At 37.4% G+C, this 24,953-nt stretch overlaps 1 protein-coding gene across 1 annotated transcript in view; it reads left to right on the top strand.

Annotated features, from left to right (window-relative positions):
• The window catches only part of XPO4 (exportin 4), an 81,626-nt gene that overhangs the window by 32,536 nt on the left and 24,137 nt on the right, over nucleotides 1-24,953 (top strand). The window contains exons 5-10 of the mRNA XM_083362021.1: nucleotides 877-993; nucleotides 3,413-3,584; nucleotides 10,346-10,455; nucleotides 13,386-13,543; nucleotides 13,745-13,919; nucleotides 19,096-19,272. Coding sequence (XP_083218147.1) covers nucleotides 877-993; nucleotides 3,413-3,584; nucleotides 10,346-10,455; nucleotides 13,386-13,543; nucleotides 13,745-13,919; nucleotides 19,096-19,272 — 909 coding nt within the window. The remainder of the gene's footprint in view (nucleotides 1-876; nucleotides 994-3,412; nucleotides 3,585-10,345; nucleotides 10,456-13,385; nucleotides 13,544-13,744; nucleotides 13,920-19,095; nucleotides 19,273-24,953) is intronic.

Raw genomic sequence — 24,953 nt, 5'->3', positions numbered from 1 at the left:
CAACCAGCTGCCAAGTTTCCAATGCTTTGGGCCTATTGAGTCTGGGTCAAACTGTTTACTGGTAGTTCAGAAAAAAGAACATGCAACAGCCATGATAACTCACACCTTTATCACCGTATGTCTAAATTACTGCAATTAAATACTGCTTAGAAACTGCTGTTGTTGTAAAAATGAGGTGACCTGCACTTTGGCAGATAAGAGGAAAGTCCTACGCTGGCTTCTAGTAGATTTATGGTTGCAATTGAAAGTGCTGATTTTAACATAGAAAGCTCTATATAGCTTTGCACCTGTTTTTTTCCAAATGGAATCAATTCAACAATATCCTTTTGATTTTGGGAGATGAGGGTGGCAGGATGCTGGAAGCAGTGTTCTCCAATTATAGTCCCTGTTCTATGGAACCGTCTCCTTCCACATGCCAGTTTGACACTAACCTTGGCAGTATTCTGACAACTGGTGAAAATGGAACTGTTGTAAAGAGTTTTGGAGAGAATAGGCATCTAGATAGGGTGGTCTAGAACATTACTGTTTTTATGAGTTTCACTCATATTACTGTCATTTTTTTCAATAAGTCTGGGGGTTGTAACCATGGTACCATACAGAATTGCTAAATAAATACATGAATGTCCCTACTTTTGAATTAGTAAGCATTCTCTGAAATGCCTAATATGCACAGACTAGTTTCTCCACATTCTTTAAACTACCATGGAGTTCAAAAATAACAATATCAAGACCAGGTAACAAATGCTTTTTTGACTAAATCCAAATCTGAGAATGGATGTGACATTTATCGTTTTTAATGATAAAAGATCTGATATAATAAAAATTTACACAATAAATTACTCAACTAATAAATCTTTTCTCATCAAATTTTCTCAGCAAACTCTGGCCTGTTCCATTTTAACCGCATTGCTAAGTGAGTTCTCAAGTTCAAGTAAAACCAGCAACATTGGATTAAGTATGGAATTCCACGGCAATTGCAAACTAATATTTCAGGTAAGTATGTGTTTCTGTGTTTCCAAGAACAATATGAACAGGGAAAGATCCATGACATTGCAGACATATGGAAGAGAATGATGTAATTCTAATATGCAGAAGGAATTAAATTTCAGGTTAGAAAGTGTGGGGGTGCCTATGTGATAGTAACTCATATATTTCTCTCATATATTTCCACAGCTACTCAGATGAAAGTAATAACATACAATGAATACCATAAGGAAAGGTTGCAAGTACTACCAAGAAAATTATAGAAATAAAAATGGAAGGCTGTCCAGAGAGTAGAATCCTTTCCAAATGATAAGAGCTGTGGTGGCACAGTGGTTAGAAAGCAGTATTGCAGGCTAACTCTGCCCACAGTCAGGAGATTGATCCTGATGGGCTCAAGCCTTCCATTCTTCTGAGGTTGGTAAAATAAGGACCCAGGTGGTTGGAGGCAATATTCTAACACTGTAAACCACTCAGAGAGTACTGTAAAGCACTATGGAGTGCTATATAACAGAGGTCCCCAACCTTTTGGGCACCAGGGACTGGTTCTGTGGAGAAAGTTTTTTCCACTTTTGTGTGCTGCCTACATCCCATGAATAGGACTTTGCTTGTTTGTGCGGACCGGTTGCTGGCATGCCACAGACCAGGGGTTGGGTATATAAGTTTAAATGCTACTTCTATAAGAGCTTAGAGGAACACATTTGAATAAATTAAATACAAGCAGACAACAAAAAAAGCATTTGAGCAGCCATACCACTAATGAAGTTTTTAAAAATCTCGCAATTAAAAACCACAAAACATCTTTACATTCTTTGGAAGCAAAAGGAGTTGACATCATTGGCTGAAATCAAATAACTAGTACCAGATGCTGTCCATCCAACTGTTTTTAAAGGACTAACATGTGAAATTGCTGATCTCCTAGGAAAAATATGTAGCATTATTCTACTTGTATTAGAGAACTGGAATGGAACTCAGGAATTATCAAGGAAGTTACATGCCAGAAATTTAACATCTGTTCTGAATAAATGTAGAAAGCATGATTAAAGATAGAATTATCTATCATATCAAAGAAAAAAGTAAACAATTGTCTTTTACAAGTAAATCCTGAATCCTGTTATATTAACTATACCCTGAGTGTCAGCAAAAATATTTATTAGTCACGGAAACATTAGTGGATTTTTCAAAAGCCTTTTGTTAAAACACTCTAAAAATTTCTGGAAAACTTAATGTCATTAATTGGTTGTGTAAAAGGAAAAAATCAACTGCCTATATACACACGATTGGTTGATTGATTTGATTTGATTTTAGCAAACAACTCTGGGCAGCTCACAATTCAGAAATGTATATTATAATTAAAATCTTTAAAAAATTAAAATAATCAAAACAGTAAAAACCATTAAAACACTCAACAATATTAAAACGTCTTAATTCGAGTACATACAAAGGAAGACATCTGGCCTGTTAACAATATAGGCAGGAGGTGTGGCCCCTGGTGCATGTAGAACTCCAGGCTTGGGAACATAGCCAGGTCTTTAAAGCTTTACGGAAGGCTAACAGGGTGAGGCCTATAATGTCGGTTTTATATTGTTTGGAACTCTTCAGGAAAAAAAGTGAGTAAATGCACCTCAGTTTGAAGAAGTATAAAGCAATTCACCCTGGGCAAAGACACCTAACTTTACACATGCATTGATGAAACCCGGATATGTATTACTAATAACAAAAAAATGAATTTGTAAATGTTAGTATCAATGTAGTGTGTGGCAGCTGTGCAAAAAATATCAGGTGACTTGTATACCTTACTTATGGGAGAAAAGGCTAGAATATTTGGGACACTTTAATTTGGAAAAACATTACCTCCTAATTGAGCGCAATATGTCTTTGGATACCAATTATAGGAGAGTAATAGTGGGAGCAATTGGTTGACCACCATGAGAAGCAAAGGTTGAAATAAGATGGGTTTTGAACCCATCACGGCTACAATTAAGTTCTTTTGACAAACTACTAAGAGAAGCTCTTGTCATCAGCAAACCTGAATGGTGCGTGATTCAGAACAGAACGGAAGGATGTGCTTCATGCTCAGAGGCAGAGGCATAGCAATGGCAGTGTGTTGCAATGTCACATGAGTAGATTGTGGAATTACACTCCTTTTCCTCTTTGTGAATTTCCTGTGGGCTTGTAAGATAGGGCATACTGGACTAGATGATCTTTTGATATGATTCGTATATGATTAACTAACTTCTCAGATGAAAAAGAATTAAATGTTATTTTAGTAGCAATTGCATGATTTTTGTGTAAAAGATTCAGTCCATGAGGGATAAAGTTAGGTTGATCTGAGAGTTGTAATTGAAATGTTTAACTTGACTTGCATACTGATTTATATTGTGCAAAAATTAAAAAGATTATTAAAACATCTTGTCTTTATTCTGCACAGGAGGACAATCTCCGCCAGATTTTTATGCTCACAGTAGAGGTACTACAGGAATTCAGCCGGCGTGAAAATCTTAATGCTCAGATGTCTTCTGTCTTTCAGCGTTACCTTGCACTAGCGAATCAGGTCTTAAGCTGGAATTTTCTTCCTCCAAATTATATCCTTTTGATTGTTTGTCAAAATTCTGTGATACCTCAGCTTCAGTATGAATCCTATAAAGTAGAAGCAATGTCTTAAATCTAAAGATTAAAATCTGAGCATGCTGGAAGGCTGTCAGGAAGTAGATATAGTGATTATTCCAGTGTGTGTGTGCGTGCATGTGTGTGTGTGTCCGCGCACACATGCACATATATAGAGAGAGTCATGCATTTCTTTATTCTTTTCTCACCCAGGAATATCTAATCTACTTAAAAATGTTGTTTATTGCACATGAAAAAGCTAGACGCGGTGTAATAAAAATTGGTGGATTTATTAATAGGATAATATGAACATAAATCATATTTATTATTGTTATTATTATTCTGATAAGCAGAGTTATTCTCTAAAGTGTGTCTTTTGATAGCTACATAAAAGCAGACATATTCCTCATAATTTAAACTTCTGAAATAGCCCATTGAGAAAGGTCTGAGGAGATATTAAAAGAGAGGCAGACAGGCAGAGAAAATAGAACAGAAATGATGACTTCTGGTAAATAGCCTATTTTATTGCAAACTGAGAGGGGATAATTTAAAATCTCCCTTCAGATCCCCTTTTCCACGAGTTCCGCAATAAAGAACTTTTACATTAGGCTGCTACCAGTGAGGTTGAACTTCTTGACACCCCTTGTCTATAAGCTGGGAACGTCTTGGCTGCTCTGCCAAAAAATTTCACTTCTGCCTAGCCCAAGAAATTCCCTTGTTATATCAAACTTTAGACTATTATTTTGTTATAAAAATGTACTTATTGGGAAAAGGGAATATAGCATATAGGAAAAAGCAAACAAAGTGAACGCATATCCAGAATTGTGAAGAAGATCAACACAAATAGCCTAGGCTGATTAGATGCTTGCTACTTTCTTGAATAAAATCTTGACTGTCAACATATAAACTGTGACAGTTCATAGCTAAAGAGCTAGTTAGAGGTAGCATCTAGATCTCCTGATGGAATATTTATATGCTCCTCTTCTCTGTATATTTGTCTCTCTCTTTTGTCTCTTTTTTTTTAGCATCATCCTCAGTTCTACAGAACATAGAGGAAAAGTGAAAGCCATTTTCTCTGTGAAGATTGTTTTGTCCAGCAAAACAGAATGCTCAACTATGGATGTTCTGGATCTAGATAGCAAGTAAAAAATTATTTAACAATTAAAGCCATCTTAGTAATTCTTGATATAATTGTAAAGATGCAGTCTATTTTTCCCAAGTTATGACATTATATAAATAGGATTACATGGCTTTTTAAGGGAACAAAAGCTGGATTGTTTTTGTTCTGGCTTCTAGCTGTGGGTCCAATTTGTCAGACACTTTAGGGGGCACTGTTGTGCCATATCAAAAGTCTAGAGATTTGTCCTCTTGCTTTATGCCAAAGAAACAGTTCAAGAGCTGGGAAAGTTCTGTAATGTAGAAAAACTACAACATTTGGGATTGTTTAGGACAAAAGACAGTGAAGGGAAAAATAATAGAGGTTTATTAAAAAAACAAGCTTTATGTAGATATTCCCCTAAATTAGGGGAGATTCAAGATCAACAGAACAAAATGCTTTTTCACAAACTACATAATTAAAGTGTGGAATCTGTTGCCAGCAGATGTAATGCCTGTTAATTTGGATGGCTTTAAAAAGGGACAAGACAGGTTCATGAAGGATCCAACCATCAATGGCTAAGGTAAAGGTAAAGGTTCCCCCGCACATGCGTGCTAGTCGTTTCCAACTCTAGGGGCTGGTGCTCATCTCCGTTTCAAAGCCGAAGAGCCAGCGCTTGTCCGAGGCAGTGGCGTAGCGTGGGTTGTCAGCACCCGGGGCAAGGAAGTAATTTGCGCCCCCTAACCCGTGGATTTTAACACTCGAGTCTCTTCCACTAGATTAGTTAAAGAAACCCTTACCCCCTAAGCACATGTATAGTTTGTTATGAAAATACTGATGTAATTAAAGTAAAATGCATCTAATGTGCCCCTCCAGATGTTGCGCCCGGCCCCCCCTGCACCCCCCCCCACGCTACACCACTGGCTTAAAGGAATGCCAGGGACGACTATTGCTCCCCTTGTCGTGTGTTCATCAAAACCCTAAATAAAAAAAAAATTGGCGTGTGATGCACGCCTCCCTGAATAAAGGTGGGTCGGGGCGAATGAATCTCTGCCCCCCCCGCTTCCGTTTGGATTGGTGCTTTGAGAGGGCTGCCTTCGGGTCAGCGATTTTCAGAGTTCAGCCGCAAATACTCAAGGCTTTTGATGTGCGCAAAGTAGCTTCAGATTCCCTGGGGAAAAAGAAGCGAGCGGGGTGGGGTGGGGTGGGGTGGAGGGAAATAAAAAAAAGGCGAGTAACTCGTCCCTCGAAAACTTAACCCGCCGTTCCTTTTCCCCCGCCATGGCAGCCGCAGATGCAGCGGGGATTAACCACGGCGCGGAGCCATGTGGACACTGCGGCGTCCCGCTCCGCCCCTCCTGCGAGTGGGTGGCTGATCTTCCGCGAGGCTCGTAAGCCGAGCCTTTGCCGGCTGCCTCCATCCCCAGCTTGGCTTCGCGCACGATCGCGGAGACGAAGCGGCAGAGCCCACTCGGGCCTTCCGAAGCGCCGCTGAGCGGGCCCTCCTTGGCGCCTTTGTGTTTTGTTTTGTTTTTGCCCCGGGTGCGAATCCGGCACGGAAAGGGCGGCAGCGGCACTGCTCTTCTCTTTGCCCCGTCCCAACGCGCCTTGGCCTGATCCCAACGGGGCGTCGGCGGATGGAGAGGTGCCGGTGCCGGCGGCGGGATCGGACGCGTTGCCGGGCTTGACCGGCTGCCGTCCCCCCACTACCACCGACCCTCGGCGAAGCGGAATCGTCCCCCTCCGGCGAGCTTAATGGGCGCCCCCCCAGATGTTGCGCCCGGTAAGGCCGGCCCCCCTGCACCCCCCATGCTACGCCACTGGTCCGAGGACGTCTCCGTGGTCATGTGGCCAGCATGACTAGATGCCAAAGGCTAACGGAACGCTGTTACCTTCACATCGTAGTGGTCTCTATTTTTCTACTTGCATTTTTACGTGCTTTTGAACTGCTAGGTTGGCAGAAGCTGGGACGAGTAACAGGCGCTCACTGTTACGCGGCATTCGGGATTCGACCCGCCAAACTGCTGATCTTCTGATCGACAAGCTCAGCGTCCTAACCCACTGAGCCACCGCGTCCCTTCAATGGCTAGTGATAGTCATTTACTACTTCCTGAATTATAGGCAACATGTCTTATATACAAGGGATACAATGTGGCAAGAGACTATTTCCCTGCAGTTCAGGCTTTATTTTTATTGTTTATTTGTTACATTCATACACGGGTAGTCCGTGACTTACAACAGTTCATTTAGTGACTGTTCAAAGTTACAGCAGCACTGAAAAAATGACATGACCATTTTTCACACTTACGACCATTGCAGCTTCCCATGATCAAAATTCAGATGCATGTCAACTACTACATATTTATGACCATTGCAGTGTCCTGGGGTCAAGTGATCCCCTTTTGCAACTTTCTGACAAACAAAGTCAGTGGGTCATTCACTTAATAACTGTGTTACTAACTTAACAAATACAATGATTCACTAAACAACTGTGGCAAGAAAAGTCGTAAATTGGGCTAACTCACTGAACAAATGTTTCACTTAGCAATGTAAATTTTGGGCCCAGTTGTGATTGTAACTCAAGGACTACCTGTACTACTACCTTTCCTCCAGGAACTCAAGGCCGGATTCATAGTCCTCATTCTTTTTCTTCTCCCCACGGTAACATTCCTCTTAGTTTGGTTGGGCTGAGGGTTATGTGTGACCCAAAATCACCCATTGGGCTTCCAGGGCTGAAAGTGGACTTGAATTCTGTGCCTTCTCAGTTTTAGTCTAATACTTTAACCACTACACTGCAGCTTGGGTGAATTTCCCAAGTAATCCCTCATTTCATTCATAACTCCTAATTCCTGATTCCATTTCTTCTTTAGAAAACAGATAAATTAAAAGGGAATTTGAGGTGTTATCAGCTTATGCAAGCCTTAATGCTAAACTGCACTGAAAGTATAATGCTGTAACTGTCAAAGTGAAGACTAGAACAAAACAGAACGGAATGGAATGGAATAACAGAGTTGGAAGGGACGTTAGAGGTCTTCTAGTCCAACCCCGTACTTAGGCAGGAAACCCTATACCATTTCTGTCAAATGGTTGTCCAATTTTTTTCTTAAAAACTTCCAGTGTTGGAGCATTCACAGCTTCTGGAGGCAGGTTGTTTCACTGATTAATTGTTCTATTTATTTTTATTTTTTATTTTAATTCCATTTATATCCCGCCCTTCTCCGAAGACTCAGGGCGGCTTACAAGCTTAGCAGTAACTGTCAGGAAATTCCTCCTTAGTTCTAGGTTGCTTCTCTCCTTGATTAGTTTCCATCCGTTGCTTCTTGTCCTGCCTTCAGGTGCTTTGGAGAATAGCTTGACTTCCTCTTCGTTGTGGCAACCCCTGAGATATTAGAACACTGCTATGATATCACTCCTAGTCCTTCTTTTCATTAAACTAGACATGCCCAATTCCTGCAACCGTTCTTTATTTGTTTTAGCCTCCAGTCCCTAGTCATCTTTGTTGCTCTTCTCTGCACTCTTTCTAGAGTCTCAACATCTTTTTTACATCGCAGTGACCAAAACTGGATGCAGTATTCCAAGTGTGGCCTTACCAAGGCATTGTAAAGTGGTATTAACACTTCATGTGATCTTGATTCTATCCCTCTGTTAATGCAGCCTAGAACTGTGTTGGCTTTTTTGGCAGCTGCAGCACAACTTTGGCTTACAGAAAAAAGAGAGAATAAATTTTTCTCCAGCTATTGCTATTACAGGTCTTGTATGTTATTTCTCCTTATTCAAAATTAAAATAGTACTTTCCGCATTTTAAAATTGAATTCCGTGTGTGTGTATCAGCATTTAATATAATGTACTTTAATAGAAAAATGTGTTTACAACTGAGTAATTGACTCTGAGCCATTATTACTAAGCATTTATTATTTTATCATTATTTAATAAGCATTGCCTTTGATGCTTTTCAAAGCGGTGAACAGGTTCCATGTGCACAGGAGATTTACTGTCAAATATAAACAGACAAGAAAAGGAGAGGGAAATGGGGGAAAAAGGAGAGAGTATTTCATTCACCCTATGTGCTTAACCAAGCAGCAGCTTTAAGAAGAAAGTTGTATAGTGTGTGTGTGTGTGTGTGTGTGTGTGTGTGTAGATATGAGAAAAGAAGTGCATGTGTGTGTGTATGTATGTATGTATAGATATAGATATAGATATAGATATAGATATAGATATAGATATAGATATAGATATAGATATAGATATAGATGAGAAAAGAAGTGCATAGAGAAACCAGCAACAGTTTTGGAGTAAGCTATGTGGCCAGTCAGTGCATTGGAAATGGTGAATAATGTTCATTAAAGCTTAAACTATTATATTTATTTTTTAGAATGATTAGTATTCAATTACAAAACTAATTGAATTCCATTGTTCTGTGTGGCATTGTTCTCTCCCCCCCAACCAAACAAAATAAATATCTCAATGTTACATGAGATTCAAGGTTGACTCAGCCTTTCATCCTTCCGAGGTAGGTAAAATGAGGACCCAGATTGTTGGGGGCAATTAAGCTGACTTTGTAATAATGCTGCTTGGGGTGTATGTGAAAGCCCTAATAAGCAGGCATATACATAGAATGAAGGCTACTGCTAAGCTTGTAAGCCGCCCTGAGTCTTCGGAGAAGGGCGGGATATAAATGGAATTAAAATAAATAAATAAATTAGTATACTCATTTGTCTTTCTTTGTTAACTTTTAAGATCCTCCAATAGCTGAACACGAATATTTAGGCGGATTGATAATTAAACCTGTCTTATTTCAAATATACTATTTTTACCAGATTTATGTGTAACTTAATGAATAGCAAATCCATAGGCATTCTGGACAACCACCCTATGTTTTAAGTATTTTTAGCTTTGCAACTTTGGAGTAGTGCATAATGTAAATTCACAAAATGATATTATGTTTGTATTTTTACATTGATTCTCTATGTATACTAATATCCTTTTTATAGAATTACCTTGTATTATCTGAAACATAACATATGTTTTGTCTTTTAAAGACTGCTCCTATGTAAAGTTATGAGTAAAGAAACTCAATCAAAATTAGTGTGACATGTGTGCATGAGGTTGGGATATAAAGTTCCAGATTTAAACCATGTATCCATTATCCCTGCTGTGAAGTGTGTAGACACGCATGCATATGTGTAATTGATACATTTTTTTAATCTAACAAGAAGCTAAACTCAGTTGAATCCTTTGAAGTATGTAGGATATGCTAGTAGGTTTCAAAGACTTAAATTGCCTTGCAACATCCGATAAAACCATCCCAAAGTATTTTAATATACAAAGCATATTTTGGACAGGTTTGATACCTGTTGAATGTGGTATCATTTTTGTTCCTCGTCTCATTAGAATGATTATTACACGATTGTGCCACTATGGAATGTTTCGTCATTGTGATCAAACTGTTATCTGGCATTCCTAGGGTGTTCTTTTTTTGCAGCACAATGTCTTTTATTCCTTGTCCTCATGCATGAATTATGCTGTGTATGTGAAGAGGCTTAAAATTTGTTTCCATTGCATTCTTTCTGAATGGGACCTGTTGTATCAGGGATTTAAAAAAGAAAGAAAGAAGAAGGCCAAATTGGAATGTTGTTGTTGACCTTGACACCAGACAACTAGGCAGACATTATATAGCTATGTTTGAATCCTCACAAAATGTGATGTTAAAGCCAACAGAGTCCTGGCGTGAGACCCTCCTGGACAGCAGAGTGATGGAGCTTTTCTTTACGGTAAGTTCCATTGTTCTCTTTTGCTAGTTTAGTAGCAACAAAACTACAGCTCCCATCACTTCTTTCTCAAATTGTTGTTGGATTTTCCCCCTCTCTTGGATGTGGTAGGAAGACTTCAGGTAAGAGTTGCATAAATCATACTCTATGCTTCACCAGCACAACCAGTTAAACGTTTTAAATCAGTCGGTGTTTGTATTAATTCCTCTGCATTGTGTTCATTTAATTTAATAATGGTTGTGATTTAAACAGAACAGGGTTGTTGGGTATCTTTCAGCTCTTTCTTCAGTATTGCTGGTCAAATAAAATTTCTCTAGTTGATTGTAAAAGCAAATTAAACTAAGCCTGCTCTCCTCTTAGGCCCTGTGCAAATAGAGTAAAACAAAACTAAAGGGAGCTTAAAGCTGTTTCCCATTTGGCAACTTCCTAATGGATAATGTTTCCATTTAGGAAACCTATGTTTATTCTGGCATGTACCATAAGAGTCCTGCCTGATGCATATGGCTTTTCCTTTGGAATCTTAGTTCTATGTAAGAATTTGTGGCATTTCATGTGAACCAGCCTGTGGTGTTTGAGTTAAGAGCTCTTCGTGAAATGTTCAGTCCAGTCATCTGCAAGTTCAATATGCAGAAGAAGGAAAACCAAATTTAACCACGATCAAGATCCAGCAAAGAAAAGATTCAGAAGCAACAACCAAGCATTGCAGAGATAGTGTAACAATCACATTAGGTCTAAAAATTAAGCCAGGGTGAGGAACAAATTGAACAAAATATAAGGAAGTAGTGTAAAACAAGATAAAAGTAATAGGTGTTTAAAAGCTCAGAATCTGTGCTAATTTTAAAAGGTTTTTACTTGTCAAATAGAACCAACATGTAATAAATAATAATTCAGAATACAATAAAATAATAATTAGAATGAATTAAAACTAACAAAACTCCATGTAATATTATTCTAGAATTAATATATTTAATAATATATTATTAAATCTAGAAAACATAGAAATTGCTCCATGTCTCATTTTTACAGTATAAAAATTAATAGGAAATACATCTCCTGTATAGCAATAGCAATACACTTTTTCAACATGATGAGTGTAAATTTTATCCAGCAAAGTTTGATAATTTTCTATGAATTAATGTAGAGATTGACCAAGTTTTTAGCATTAGACAACTGCCTTAGGTAATCTATTTTTGGAAGATAAACAGCAACTGTTTTTCCCCATAAATTAGAATGAGATAGCTGGAATTTGGGATTATTGCTTCTAAAATAATGGATGTTTTAAAGACTTTTTAAAAAAATAATGCTTTTATATAGCATGCTAATTTTTTCCCAAAACATTTAGTTATGGATATGTAGTTACTTGTAAATTTTTAATCTTGCTCAGGCATTTTCAAAAATTTTTTTAAAAAAATTGCTGGCAGACCACTTAACAGCTGCACACAATATGAACAGCTGTCTAGACAACCAGACAGTTGCTACTGTCAGCTGGGACCTCCTAAAGCAAATAGCTTTTAGATTTACAGGTTAACCCTTTCTAACATAATTCTCCTTTGGCAAGTCTTCAGGTTAAATTCCTTTGCTTGCTGGTAAAGAAACTATTTTTTAGATTAGGTATTGTTTTCATGTTTCCCAGTAAACATCAACTCCATATTAATGGAATAAGGTTTAATAATTTCATTTGTATGTTATTCACTGAATTCCAGAATAGCTATGTCCTTCATATGGTTATAAATCCCTCATTTAGAGTGGATTTACTGCATTTGTAACTCAATTTTAAAAAAATGTATTTCTTGATTGACGACAAAATCAGTAGTGAATTCAGTTTTTAAAATAATTATATGTGCCTTTCATTATTATCTAGGGAATATATTCTAGTTAGTAGGTTTTTTGTGAAGCTAAACTTCACATTTTTCTATAAATGAAAATATATAAAGTCTCCATTTTAACAACTATGTATTTTGTTGTAGGTATGACAACTGTACGTTGTATTTTGTTGTAGGTTTTCTATATTTATTAAACACTGTATTGTGAGCAGTTCATAAAGCATGTTAAGCGCATATAATAATGTAATAATAGCAATAAATATTAATTTAGCGTACCTTTAAATTGTGAGACTAGCATTTGTTAGGTTATAATAACCATTTGAAATATTAAATTTGTTTAAACCAGGAGAAAACAGTTATCCCATATTACTTTATAGTAATAAATCCTAAAAGCATATCAGAATATTGAATTCAGAAATTCTATTGTGCATCCAAGGTTGTCTTTTAAAGATTGGTCTCTTGATGCCCACACTTGCTATAAATATTCAGTCTATAAATGATTGATCTATAGGAAAGATTTATTGTCCATGAGGATCACTTAAGAAGGCTAGTGCCAGAAAGGAGAGCAGTCTTGCAGACAGAAACAATAGGATCGAAACTAAAGAGATTTGGAAAATTATAAGATTTTGGTTCAAAGAAATGTGTTTGGTTTCTTGAGAGTTTGGTGTTTACCTCTACTAAAAAAGCATCTATATAATCTTGATTGAACTTGTTGACTAACTTTAGCAAGGCACTGTAGCCCAGGCATAGTTAGCATAATAGAGATGGCTGTCATTATTGCTGTTTTTAGAAGGAGCAGCATGTCTGACTGGCTGGCAACTGTTTCCCTCTAAGACTTAAAATGCATAGATAGCTTAACATGTAGGTAGGTCCCGGGCTTTGACTAATTTAATATGATTGTTTGAGTTGGTCTACTGAAGTAGCAGTTTGTACACGTACCAAGGAATGACTACGAATACGCAAGATAATAGGAAAAGCTGTTTATGTGGGGGATGTGCATGTGCGTTTGCTCACGCTCTTTAGGAGTGTGTCATGTGATTATGGTAAAAGAACATCTTATTTCTTCTCCCCACCTCCTCATGTGGTGTTAACCCTCTCACTTCTGAAAAGGTGCATCGAAAAATTAGAGAAGACACCGATATGGCACAAGACTCTCTGCAGTGTTTAGCCCAGCTAGCCTCTCTTCATGGGCCAGTCTTTCCAGATGAAAGCTCTCAAGTTGATTATTTGGCTCACTTCATTGAGGGATTGCTTAATACGATCAATGGGTAGGTAATATGTTTACTTCCTAGAATTTGGGATAGCTGGGGAAGGGAGGTGGAGACTTGCGTTCTGTTGTTTGAAGAACAGTTTGAAGAGCGGCATAGCACCACAACACAAAGATATCTTTCTGAGCAATACTGAAATGCTTTTAAACTTTACCATAAAATGTTTTTTGGGCTTTTCTCAAAAAAATGTTTTCTCTACAGGATTGAGATAGAAGATTCTGAAGCTGTGGGCATATCCAGTATAATCAGCAATTTGATTACTGTATTTCCTCGCAATATATTAACAGCCATTCCGAATGAACTTTTCTCTTCATTTGTTAACTGCCTCACACATCTCACTTGCTCTTTTGGAAGAAGTGCTGCCTTGGAAGAAGTTGTAAGTAGCAACTTTATTTTTATGAGGTTCTTCCAAAAATGTTGAAACTTTAAAATACTTTTAGTTTTATGTAATGTCTCGTTTATGGCACTACTTTTTCCCTTAGTACTCAGTTTAATTTGTAATGGTTACAGTGAGTTGCATCCTTTTCTGTGGTTCTATTATGTTTTATGAAGAAATTTGGTTGGTTTAAAGGCTCCTAATGGAGCACAAAATCACCCTGAGTTAGAGAATGTACTAGATGCAGAGTTGGCAGTTCTGCGGTAAATTACATATTTATGTTGCATTTTGATATTTTCCTCAATATAATATTGTTTGATATTAGCATGGAAAAATGAACTTTGGAGATGGCATTATGCTACTCCAATTAATACATTTTAATTCCTGTTATAATAACATTTTGTGTGGGGATTATATGGACATTATTGGATATAGCAGGTTGAATTGGATAATTTCCCACATGTGAACATTTTTGTTGCCCTTATTGCATCCTTTATAAGTTAAAGCAATTAACTGAAAAGAAACCAGTAAATCTGTATACTTTGGAGTTCATATTATAAGGATTTTTCTGTATAGTGGTTTATAGTTATAACTATATTTATAGGGAAATATAAAACTGAGTAAGAGTGAGGTATGAAAACTGGTAATGTGGTTTTTTAAAAAAATCTGAGCTTCCAGTGTTTGGTCTCCAATTTAATGGGATTTTTTTCCATTTCATTGTTCTTTCCTATAAAGCTCACTCCGTATCTCTCTCATCTTGCATTTTAATTTACAATGTCCCATACATTTTATATCTTAATTCTTCTCCACTTTTTGTTGGTGCAACTCTTATGCCATAACCTTCTGCTCATGAAATCTTCAAACGTCTGAGTAAGAGATCTGTGTAATATCTAGTTTGGGCTTCCAGAATTGTCTTCAGCTTTTGCTCTGTAAAATTAAGATTTTGGAGTAAGAGATGAATTTCAAACTATTCCACTTTTCAAATTGAGTGGAACAGTAATTGATGGATGGAGCATCTACTGTATATCTCTTGAGTGAATTTGACAGGGCAGACTAGTTTCCTTAATCTGGTGCTGGTGTTCACTTTCAAAACTGTAATAGTGGAATAAAAGGATTTTTTGAACAGTTGTGAATTTTGTCTTGAGATTGGTACCTTGAATGAAATGTAAATATCAGAAATTCAGCATGATTACCATCATTTAGAATGCATTGTCTTCAGAAATTCAGAAAGCCATCTTATCACAATGCTGAAAGAATATTTGCTTTTAATTTTAGAATTTAATTTTAGATATTAAATCATTGTGGCCTTTAGTTTCTTGGTTTTGGCACATATGACTGTATCTCAAACACCAGATGGGTATAATATTTCCTGCAGAGGAATCTGCATAGACAGTTCTTAATACCTTGTAGGTTTATACTGGCACAGTATGTCCTTGTGCCCCAAAAGTGTTTTAAATGTGTGTTCTTCTTAGGTATATGAAGAAGTGATACAGTAGACTTAATGTATTTTTTCAATTGCAAGTGCTGGTACTTTAATATTTATTCAGCATTGCTTGTCAGTGATACATTTCCATGGGTTGGCTACATATTGATAACATGGGATATCTGTGCATTGGAATCTAGGAGAGATGTGTGATGCTTCAGATCCAATTGTAACTAGATACTTCAGAGGATATAGCCATCTATGTCCAGCAAAAGATGTAGCTGCTTTAAAGAGTTGTAAATAAATACAATGTATGTACCTCTAGATATTCAAAATAGTTTTTTTTCCAAATCAGAACTGAACCTCTGTATAATTCTAGAATCTAATAACTTAGCTTTCCACCTTATTTATCAATATTTCACATAGTTGTATCTTGAATTACTAAAGGAATGTTTTTATTAATCCTGATAACACTACACAGATTTTTTTTAAAAAAATAACAGAACGTTTGCTCCTGCTTTACAGTATTGTTTTTTTGCTTTGTGTACTTAAGTATATAGTTGGCTGATAGATTTTGAATGGAGCAAAAAAAGGGGGTGAGTTTTACTATTGCATTTCAATTTTTCTCATCACCTTTGACAGATTTCCATAAAGCAGTTAGCATGGGGCTAGCCCACTACTAGCATATAGCAGCAGGCAATTATCTTCCCACATTCTTCTTAAATAGCAAAGGATTTTTGCATTGCACTGAGCTTTGTTGTAATCAGAAGCATGAGCCTATTCCAAAGCTCCGTATAACAGGAGATTTAACCCCAGACCATTCCACTCATAGAATCATTAGAAAAGTTTTGTCATGTTCACTGAGAAAACAAGCAGTGGGATGTTTGAACTGAACCATGCTGATATCGCCAGCCCTGAAGTTTTGGAGTAATGATGTAAGATATTCCTAAAGTCTTCTTTAGGAAGGGCCTGTTGTGGCCCCTTCACTATTGGAAATTAACTTCTAATAAATACAGTAAGCCCCATTACCCTACAGATTGCAGTCTGAAATTATTAATTGTTCATTAGTTTAAACAATACGTAGAACGAACCAGTATGCAGGGAGTTACTTATTTAGCTTCGTTTATATGGCTTTTGCTAATGTGTTAGTATTAATAGAAAAAAATAATTTCAGTAGCAGCAGATTTGTAAAGGAGATGTGAAAAACCTCTGTTATTTATTAATTATCTAGAACGTCTCTGTTATTAGTTCTAGCACTGTAGCAAATCCAATGCTTAAGCAGAATTTAATTCTTATTTATTATTTATATCCCACCTTTATTTTGTACAAGTCAAGGTAGCATGAGGTACTCCGTATTCTCTCCTCCTATTTCCCTCACAACGACAACCTTAGGTGGTGGCCTGGGTAAACGTGACTGTTCAAAAGTTAAACCAGTTGACGTTTGTGCCTAAGAAGAGATTAGAACTCATAGTTTTCCAGTTTCTAGCCCAGCACTACATTAAACTGATTCTCAGTTTTTAAATGAATTTAAATTTCTTAAAAGAAACAAATAATAAAAAACATTTGATATAAGCAACGTGCACATAGGAAAATCATGCCATCTTAGTCAGCTTTACTCCGTAGACTGCACATTTCTTCTGTACATAGTTACAGAATTTGCAGAAAATTTTAAACAGTGAAATAAAATTGGATCTTTTCTCTTGCTTTTCAGAATAGCAATTTCTAATACTATTTCCCAGTTGCTTTACTTTTTGCTTTTGTTTTGAAAAATCAATTTTGTATAATTTAGTTTGCTTATAGATTATTGGATTGAATTTACCGTACTTTAACATAGTGTGAGTATCTGTTACAGACAGATCTATAAACTATTAATTCCTAAATAATGCAAGAAAAAAGTTAACAAAAAGAGTTAACAAAAAGAGTAAGCCATCAACACTGAAGTACTGTATATTAAACCCCTTCACTGTATTTTGCTATTTGCTGCATTGCTTTTCAAAAGAAGAGAATTAACAAGAATCAGAGAACACGTTTGTCATGTGAAATGTTGTAAATTTAAAAGACTATCAGTATACAGAATTCTTTCTTCTGCTCCTCTTGCTTTAATCATTTCCACGGACTTCTGAAAAGGGAAGACTTGTCTGCATAATTTTAACTTTTCAGAGCAGCGTTTTCAAATGGTGTTCCATGGAACTCTGGGGGTCCCATTAGAGTTTGACAAGATTCTGTGAGAGATTAAGGGGGGCAAAGGTTACTTAAATGCAGCCAACTGTTGGTCACTAGATCAGAGGTTATGAGAGATTTTATTTTTAAATTACAGCTTCTTCAGCCTGAAAAAAAATTGAAAACTCCTATGTTAGGGGTCAGATATTTTTTGGTATGAATGTTTGTAAACAGATTAATTTCTTTCACCTCTTGTCATTTTATAAATAATTTAAAACATACCGTAGTAGGAAATATTTGTGATCCAGTTTTTTTAAAAAATGAATTTTTCAATTAAAATGTTTGGAAAAAACTTTCTAGTTTCTTCCCTTCATATCTTTATATCTAATATCGTATAAATGAAAAATTAGACTTGCAGAAAATTTCCCCCTCATTCACCTCTGATCATATTTGATAAAAAAAAAAGTCTACCGGGTTACTTGGCCACTGTAATCTTGGTGTGTCAGGTAAAGGTTTAAAAAACTAAGAACTTCATATTTCTTAGTTAGAATGTGATTTTTATCATAAGAACACTTTCTGATAATTTATTCTTGAGCTATTCTTGAGTTTACCTTTTTATTTGGGAGGTAAACTGTTTGAATCGTTTTAAATCCTCTGAGTTTGCATAAAAGAAACATGATCTCTAAGTGTGTATGTGTACTTGGTAATGTCTATTTATTAGTCAGCCTTTGTTTCTAGTTTTAAAAATAACAATTTACTGGAAGAGACTTCTTTTTCCAAACCTAAACTTCCTTTCTCATTCTTGCAAAATTGATCCAGAGGCTTGAGGGAACTTATGTAACATTTTGACAGGAGAGTAGAGACACAGCTAATGGGAAGGAATATCATATAGTACTCCAGATGTGCACTAGCTGTTTGGATTCTTTGATGGTGATGACCTATAAAGCCCTACATGGCTTGGGTCCGGGATATCTGAGGGAACACCTGCTGCCGGCATCAAGTTCCCTTCGTCCAGTGCGCTCCCACAGGGAGGGTCTTCTCAGGGTGCCACCGGTAAGAGATTGCCGGCGGGTAACACCCAGGTATAGGGCCTTCTCAGTGGGGGCGCCTGCCCTTTGGAACCAGCTGCCAGTGGAGCTGAGGACTGCCCCGGACCTCCGTTCATTCCGCCGGGGCCTGAAGACCTGGCTCTTCGAGCTCTCTGGCCCAGGCTGAGGATTAATTTATTTTAATTGGGGTTTTATTTATACAGGGATAAATTTAATCTTTTTTAAACTTGGTTTTTTAACTTTTGTATTTTTGGTTTTTAATTACCCTGTAAACCGCCCTGAGTCCTCCGGGAAAGGGCAGTATATAAATGTAATAAAATAAATAAATAAATATACTGTACTGGGTTCAAATCACAGTAAATTATCTGTTAATCTAAAAGCCTACTGCAAACAGTGAAAAAAATAAGTATTGTCACAAAATAAAAATTGGAATTAAGTAAATAGACAACTAACGGGAAAAATATCCTTGCAAATTTACTGAGTAAATATTGATGAAAGCTCTGACAACTTTTGGATAATTAGTATTTTTGCTTTATTTCTTTAGCTTGACAAAGATGATATGGTATATATGGAGGCATACGACAAGCTCTTGGAGTCATGGCTTACCTTGGTACAAGATGATAAACATTTCCACAAAGGCTTCTTCACTCAGCATGCTGTTCAGGTTTTTAATTCTTACATCCAGTGCCACTTAGCTGCTCCTGATGGTACAAGGAATTTGGTAAGTTCTTGAAGCAATTATGAAAACCTTGAAATGTGGAATAATTGAAAAGTTGATTTATTTAAACATAAATATGAATAAGGTATTGACAAAGATTGAACAGTCATGCTAAACCAGTGTGTGTGTGTGTGTGTGTGTGTGTGTGTGTGTGTGAGAGAGAGAGAGAGAGAGAGAGAGAGAGAGAGAGAGAGAGAGAGAAATGTAGTTTTCTCTGCCCTGATTTTCCTGTCTGTTCGGTAGAAGTAAATGTATTCATCTTTACAGTTCTACATAATAGGTCTCAAATACAGTCATTTCTATTTAAAAGATCTTTAAAAATGCCAAAGACTGGGTGACGAGTCTAACCACAATGAGATAATTAAAAAGCTTTGTTAAAATTATGTGGAAATCCAAACCATCCTCCTTCCATACTGACTCCTCCAGTATGATTTGTTACATATAATTCTGAAAAGCCAGAATTTGGCTGTAATGGTATAAGGATCACTATTTATGTATCAGCCTCGGATTGTTGAAATTGGATTTAATGATAATTCAAGCATTCATTTTGTGCGTGAAGAACACTTATTGATGATTGAGTCCTTAGTTACTAGGTTGATGGTGCCCAAAGTGCCAGCCAATACAGTATATTTCATAATTAAGGCCTTTGAGTTTGTGACTAGATAATCCCAACATAATTTGTTTGTGCAGATAATTCATTAATTTCTCTGAGATAAGTTCAACCACATGCCCCATACTTATAAGCTGACAACACAAAAGCTTCTGCCTTGTTCAATATCAAAGCAGGAGCTATTTTTTTCCACACAAGAAGCACTTTCCATAGACAGCTGTGGCATTGAATCTATTAAGAACATTATTGGGTGGTGGAATCAAGGGAAGAGGATTGAAAGAGCCCCTTAGAAGATGAAAGCATGGCTTGGTTCTAGGGTCCAGGATCCTGGCTAAGAAATCTGCAATGATTTTAGACGGGATTACACATTTTGTTTTTTGTTTTTTTTTGTTTTTGCTGTGGGGGGAAAAACCTGATTTACCCCAGTTGAAAAATATGGTAATTGTGAGTTGATAATTAAAAATAATTACGCACTCTTGATTCTCTGTTTTGCAGTAATCAGCTTTATTATTACAATCTAATGCATTCAACAAAGCACAATGCTGCAGAGTGCTTTTGCAGGAGTCTTGGTTAATGTTATAGGATTCTTGTTAATGACCATATTTGGGAGGCTAGGCGTATATGGTAGTGCCAGGACTGCCATGGGGGAGGGCTTGCCTATTTAAAATACAGCTGTTGCAATAAGTACAACTGCCACAAATCAGTGGGTTCTGGAGAATGACATAGGATAGGTCTGACCTGTTAATTGGGCACCTTAGTGCTACTATTGATGATAATGATACTGGGGCAGGAAACACACTATAGTCTTTAAATGCTCTAAAGCAGGGGTGTCAAACTGCCGGCCCGCAGGCCAGATGCATCATGGCAAAACCGCACCCACCCCATTGCCGGCAATGGAAAAAAAAGTCACGATATGTCGCGACACATCACATGACGTTGCGAGTTTGACACTCCTGCTCTAAAGAAAAGGTAATGTCTTCATTTTAATTGCTTCATTGAAGTATTGATCAGGAGTTGTTTCCCCAAGGTTGCAGGAAATGTATATTATTGTTTTTGAGTTTTTTTTATGTTCTCAGATTTATCATGAAATAGAAATAGGAATCTTATTTTTGACCACTGGAATGATAAAATCATGAGCATTTACGTCCTCTGCAGTTTCTGTGACTGACTCATTCTTAAGCATTCTGAAAATGCTTAAGTCCCTAAAGAAGCTGTATTTTCAAGCTGTACGTTTGAAGAATTGTAAATGAACCATACATTAGCAGCCTTCCCCTGTTATATGCTGTTTCCCCTTTAACAGTTCAGAATGGGAGAACTCGCCTCAGCCAACTCGTTGCAGGACAACTTGCCAATTCGCCGTGCGACAACTTGCCATGAGACAATTTAACAATTCAATTATTTAAAATTATTTTAAAAATTGTTTTGGTCATTCACATTTCATTTTATCCCTCCTTTTGCATCCTCTCTTTAATAATTCTATTCCACCATTTCTTCAATATTACTGTAACTCATGTCCTGCAGCAATTTGTCCCGTGGTGAGTTGGACATGGCAAGTTGTGCTCTGGTGCGTTGGGCGCGGCAAATTGTAGACCCTCAGGAGTTGGTCTGAAAATCTACTTTGGGCATTCTATGGAACTCAGCATGGTTAACTTCTCACTTGGGTTTGGAAGGCAGCAGAAAGCAGAATTTGTATGTGTTAACAAAATAACAGTGGTGAACAGAGAAGGAAATGGTTTGTTACAAAGGTGGTTAAAAATTGACTTCTTGGTTGTTGTGCATTTTGAAAAAAAAAAAAACTCTAGTTCCACTTCATGGTATGATCCTAATGGAGCCTGCCCACTAGGATTGTAAATCAAAACTGCCATAAAATGAATTGGACTCATTTTTACAACATTTTTCTGGTACTCTTTAACCAAATGAACAGGTTGTTAAACAAAGATCAGAGTTACTGTTTGCTTTTGTTTGCCACCTGCTATCAGCTGTTCTGGCAAGGCAAAGCAGCCCCTCTACCTCTGAACTGCAGTACCGCCAAGCAGGTGCCCGGACTTAAACTGGATGGGGAGCTGAATTTGCAGGGCTCCAAGTGGAGCCTCCAGAAGGAACCGCTGCCCTCTGCCCATCAGCTATATTACAAGCCATCTACAGTAGTGCACGCTAATGCTTAGAGCAAAAGCAAACAAACAGTACAGTAGAGGATCTTTGTGCAAGCAGTCTCAAATTACATGCAAACAAACATTTGGTAGAGTAGAATGCACAGGAATTTACTAAGGGAGTTCTCTGTGCAGGCCAGCTAATATTTGTGCTAGCAATTCCAAAGCAAAATGCAAACAAACACAGTAATGAAAAAAAATGTTATCTTTGTAAAGTAGTTACAAACAAGATCATACCATAATGAAAAAGAAAATTTTTAAAGTACTTACAAAGGAAACCACAGTACTCCAGTCCTCAAGGCAACAGCAATGAAAGAAGCAACGGAGCCAGCAATTCACTCTTCTAGTCCTCCATCTGGCAGCAGCGAGGAGGGGGAAAAAAAAACTGAGCTCCAGATGCGAAGACTCTGGATCTTGATTAGTCATGTGACTAGGAGAGAAAAAAATGTGCCATCTATATGGGCCTCAGAAATCACCTGTTGTAATTGTGGGTGACCAGGGCAGACATAGGACTAAAACTGGCCACTGCTTCGGGAGTAACTGAAAATTGGTTGCAATTTTGAAGCCCTATCTTAAGTCCACTTTTGGGGTGCATTCATAACTTCAAACAGCCATTAAATGGCCATTCATACCTCGAAGACTACCTGTAATAAAGAAATTTATGGATGATTTTCTAAGGGTTCAGAAAAGAGAACAATTCTTAAAACAGCATAGCTTATGATCTTAGTCCTTGTATTCACTGTACATCTTTGATCTCTTTCTGCGGGTGCTCTCTTTATTGCATGCTCTTCGGAATTGTTATTTATAGTTTCTTAAGTTGATGTTTAGTGAAAGAGCATCAAAAATATTTTGAGGCATTTAATAAATAGTTTTACAAAACTCATTCTAGATCCAATGTGTACAATTTTATCTATTTGTTCACCAGAATTTACTGACCGGGTTTAGCAATTATGCTAACCCATGGCTTGCTGTACAAGCCTTTGTATCCTTATTTACACTTTTTTTTCCATCAGCCTTAAAATGCATAGAGAATTATGTCCCCTTGTCTAATCAACACATATGGGTCATACCTTTCCTCAAGATTAATGGATAGGTCGAAAATTGAAGAATCTGAATGTGCCTCTCTCCCTGTCCTGTTTGAGTTTGAAACAGTAGTTGCGGTTGGGAGCACAGAGCATATCACTGTGAGACCAAAAGTTACAATGTAGTGAAACTTGATATTATGAATATCTAAGTCTGTTAAATATTTATGCCCCTCCATCCAAATTAAATTTATATTCTTGATCTGCCATTGTTAAGCTCACTATCATTGGCTTACTACTGGTTATATGTGCAAGCCCAACTTCCACACAATAGCACCATCTGTGAAATTAACATCCCAGAATCCAAAAGCTGATGGGTTTCTGAGTCTGTGGAGGTGCAAAGCCCAAGGACAGTATAAAATGCATTTGCCTGGTGTCAGATATGGGAGCTCTTTTTAATTATAAAGGATGGGGTGGGGGTGGGGCGGGATAATCTAGCTAAGCTCTTGAGAGGGGCTTCTGCAAAATTTCCCAAAGTCATGGTTTGCAGGTATTTGTTTGCAAGGTGTCCTAAAACTGTACAGGTGTGATACTTTACAGCCATTTCAGAGCACGGAAGCTTAGGGAGGTTAAAAACAATCTAAGGTCTCTTTTTGTTTATTACAAATGTAGTTCTCTTCATTGTCCCATTTTTCCTTGGGTTTCACACCTTGGAATCCAAGAAGGCGATTTTGGGGAACGGAAGGTTGAAGCAAGGGTTATTTCCTCTATTTATCAACTTCTCTAGCCTACCATTAGCCATCATACAATGTTGAACTAATTCTTCCAAGATCTAAGGTGTGCTTTGTCATACTAATTGATCTTCAGTTAATAGGAGAGACCTTCTCAAAGCTGCTTGATTGGGGCAAAATCGTTCTAGCACATGGTCCTGACACATACAACTGAAAATCTGCTGTGTAGTCACCTATTTGGCATCTACCAGGTCATAATTTATTAATCTCCCAATTGGTGATCACTCTGTAGGTCAGGGATGTCAAACTACTAGCCCACGGGCCGGTTGCGTCATACAGAGGCTGCGCCCAACCCAGCTTCGGCAATGCAAAAAAAGTCGCGATACGTCGCGAATGTCACGTGACACAGCACATTTGACACTCGTGCTCTAGGTGGACTCATCAAAAGCAGCTCTGAATATCTACATACAATTTTAATAGCTATCTCATATAGTATGTTGATTTCAATGAGTGGTACTGCTGATCTGCCTACTCTTTCTTTCAAATGCCATTTTGGTCTGGTCTGTAGGGAATTCTGCCCAACTGAACTGAATAGGGAAAGTAAGGAATTGGTCCTGGCTCCCCCTTCACCCACGACTTCATTGGCAAACCTGCATAGGAACATAATTTAAGTATCTGCATAGCAGCCTGTGGGGCTGCTCCTTGTAAATCCTTGCCAAAATACTGTAATAACTGCATTTTGCAAACTGTAGCTCTTCCTCCTGAATTTTCTGTAATGGAGCACCTCTGCCATTTGATGTGCCAATGAGGTACCTTGAGGACAGAAGTCATGTTTAGATCCTGAACACAGGACCCAGACCTCTTTAATGGGGGAGAATAAGGGAGCTTACAAGTTTAATGTCAGATGTGTGAAGCTGACAAACATAGAAAGCAAAACCCACTTGGATTTCTGGAAAGACCTATACAGAATTCTAAAAGCCTAGCAAAGTGATTTTCCTGCATGACCTATATGTAGTATAATTAGATCCTTTTGAATTTTTTCTCATTTTTCCCCCTTCCCTGGATTCAAGAATACCTTCTCTAATGATCCTATTTCCTCCCTTAACTCTTTTGCTCTGTGCTCCATCTTCTCATGGTTTGTTAGTTATTAGTTCCACTACAGAGATGATGC

Source organism: Vipera ursinii (genome assembly GCF_947247035.1).
Source record: "Vipera ursinii genome assembly, chromosome: 4".
Taxonomy (NCBI): domain Eukaryota; kingdom Metazoa; phylum Chordata; class Lepidosauria; order Squamata; family Viperidae; genus Vipera; species Vipera ursinii.
This window is presented reverse-complemented; position numbering and strand designations above follow the sequence as displayed.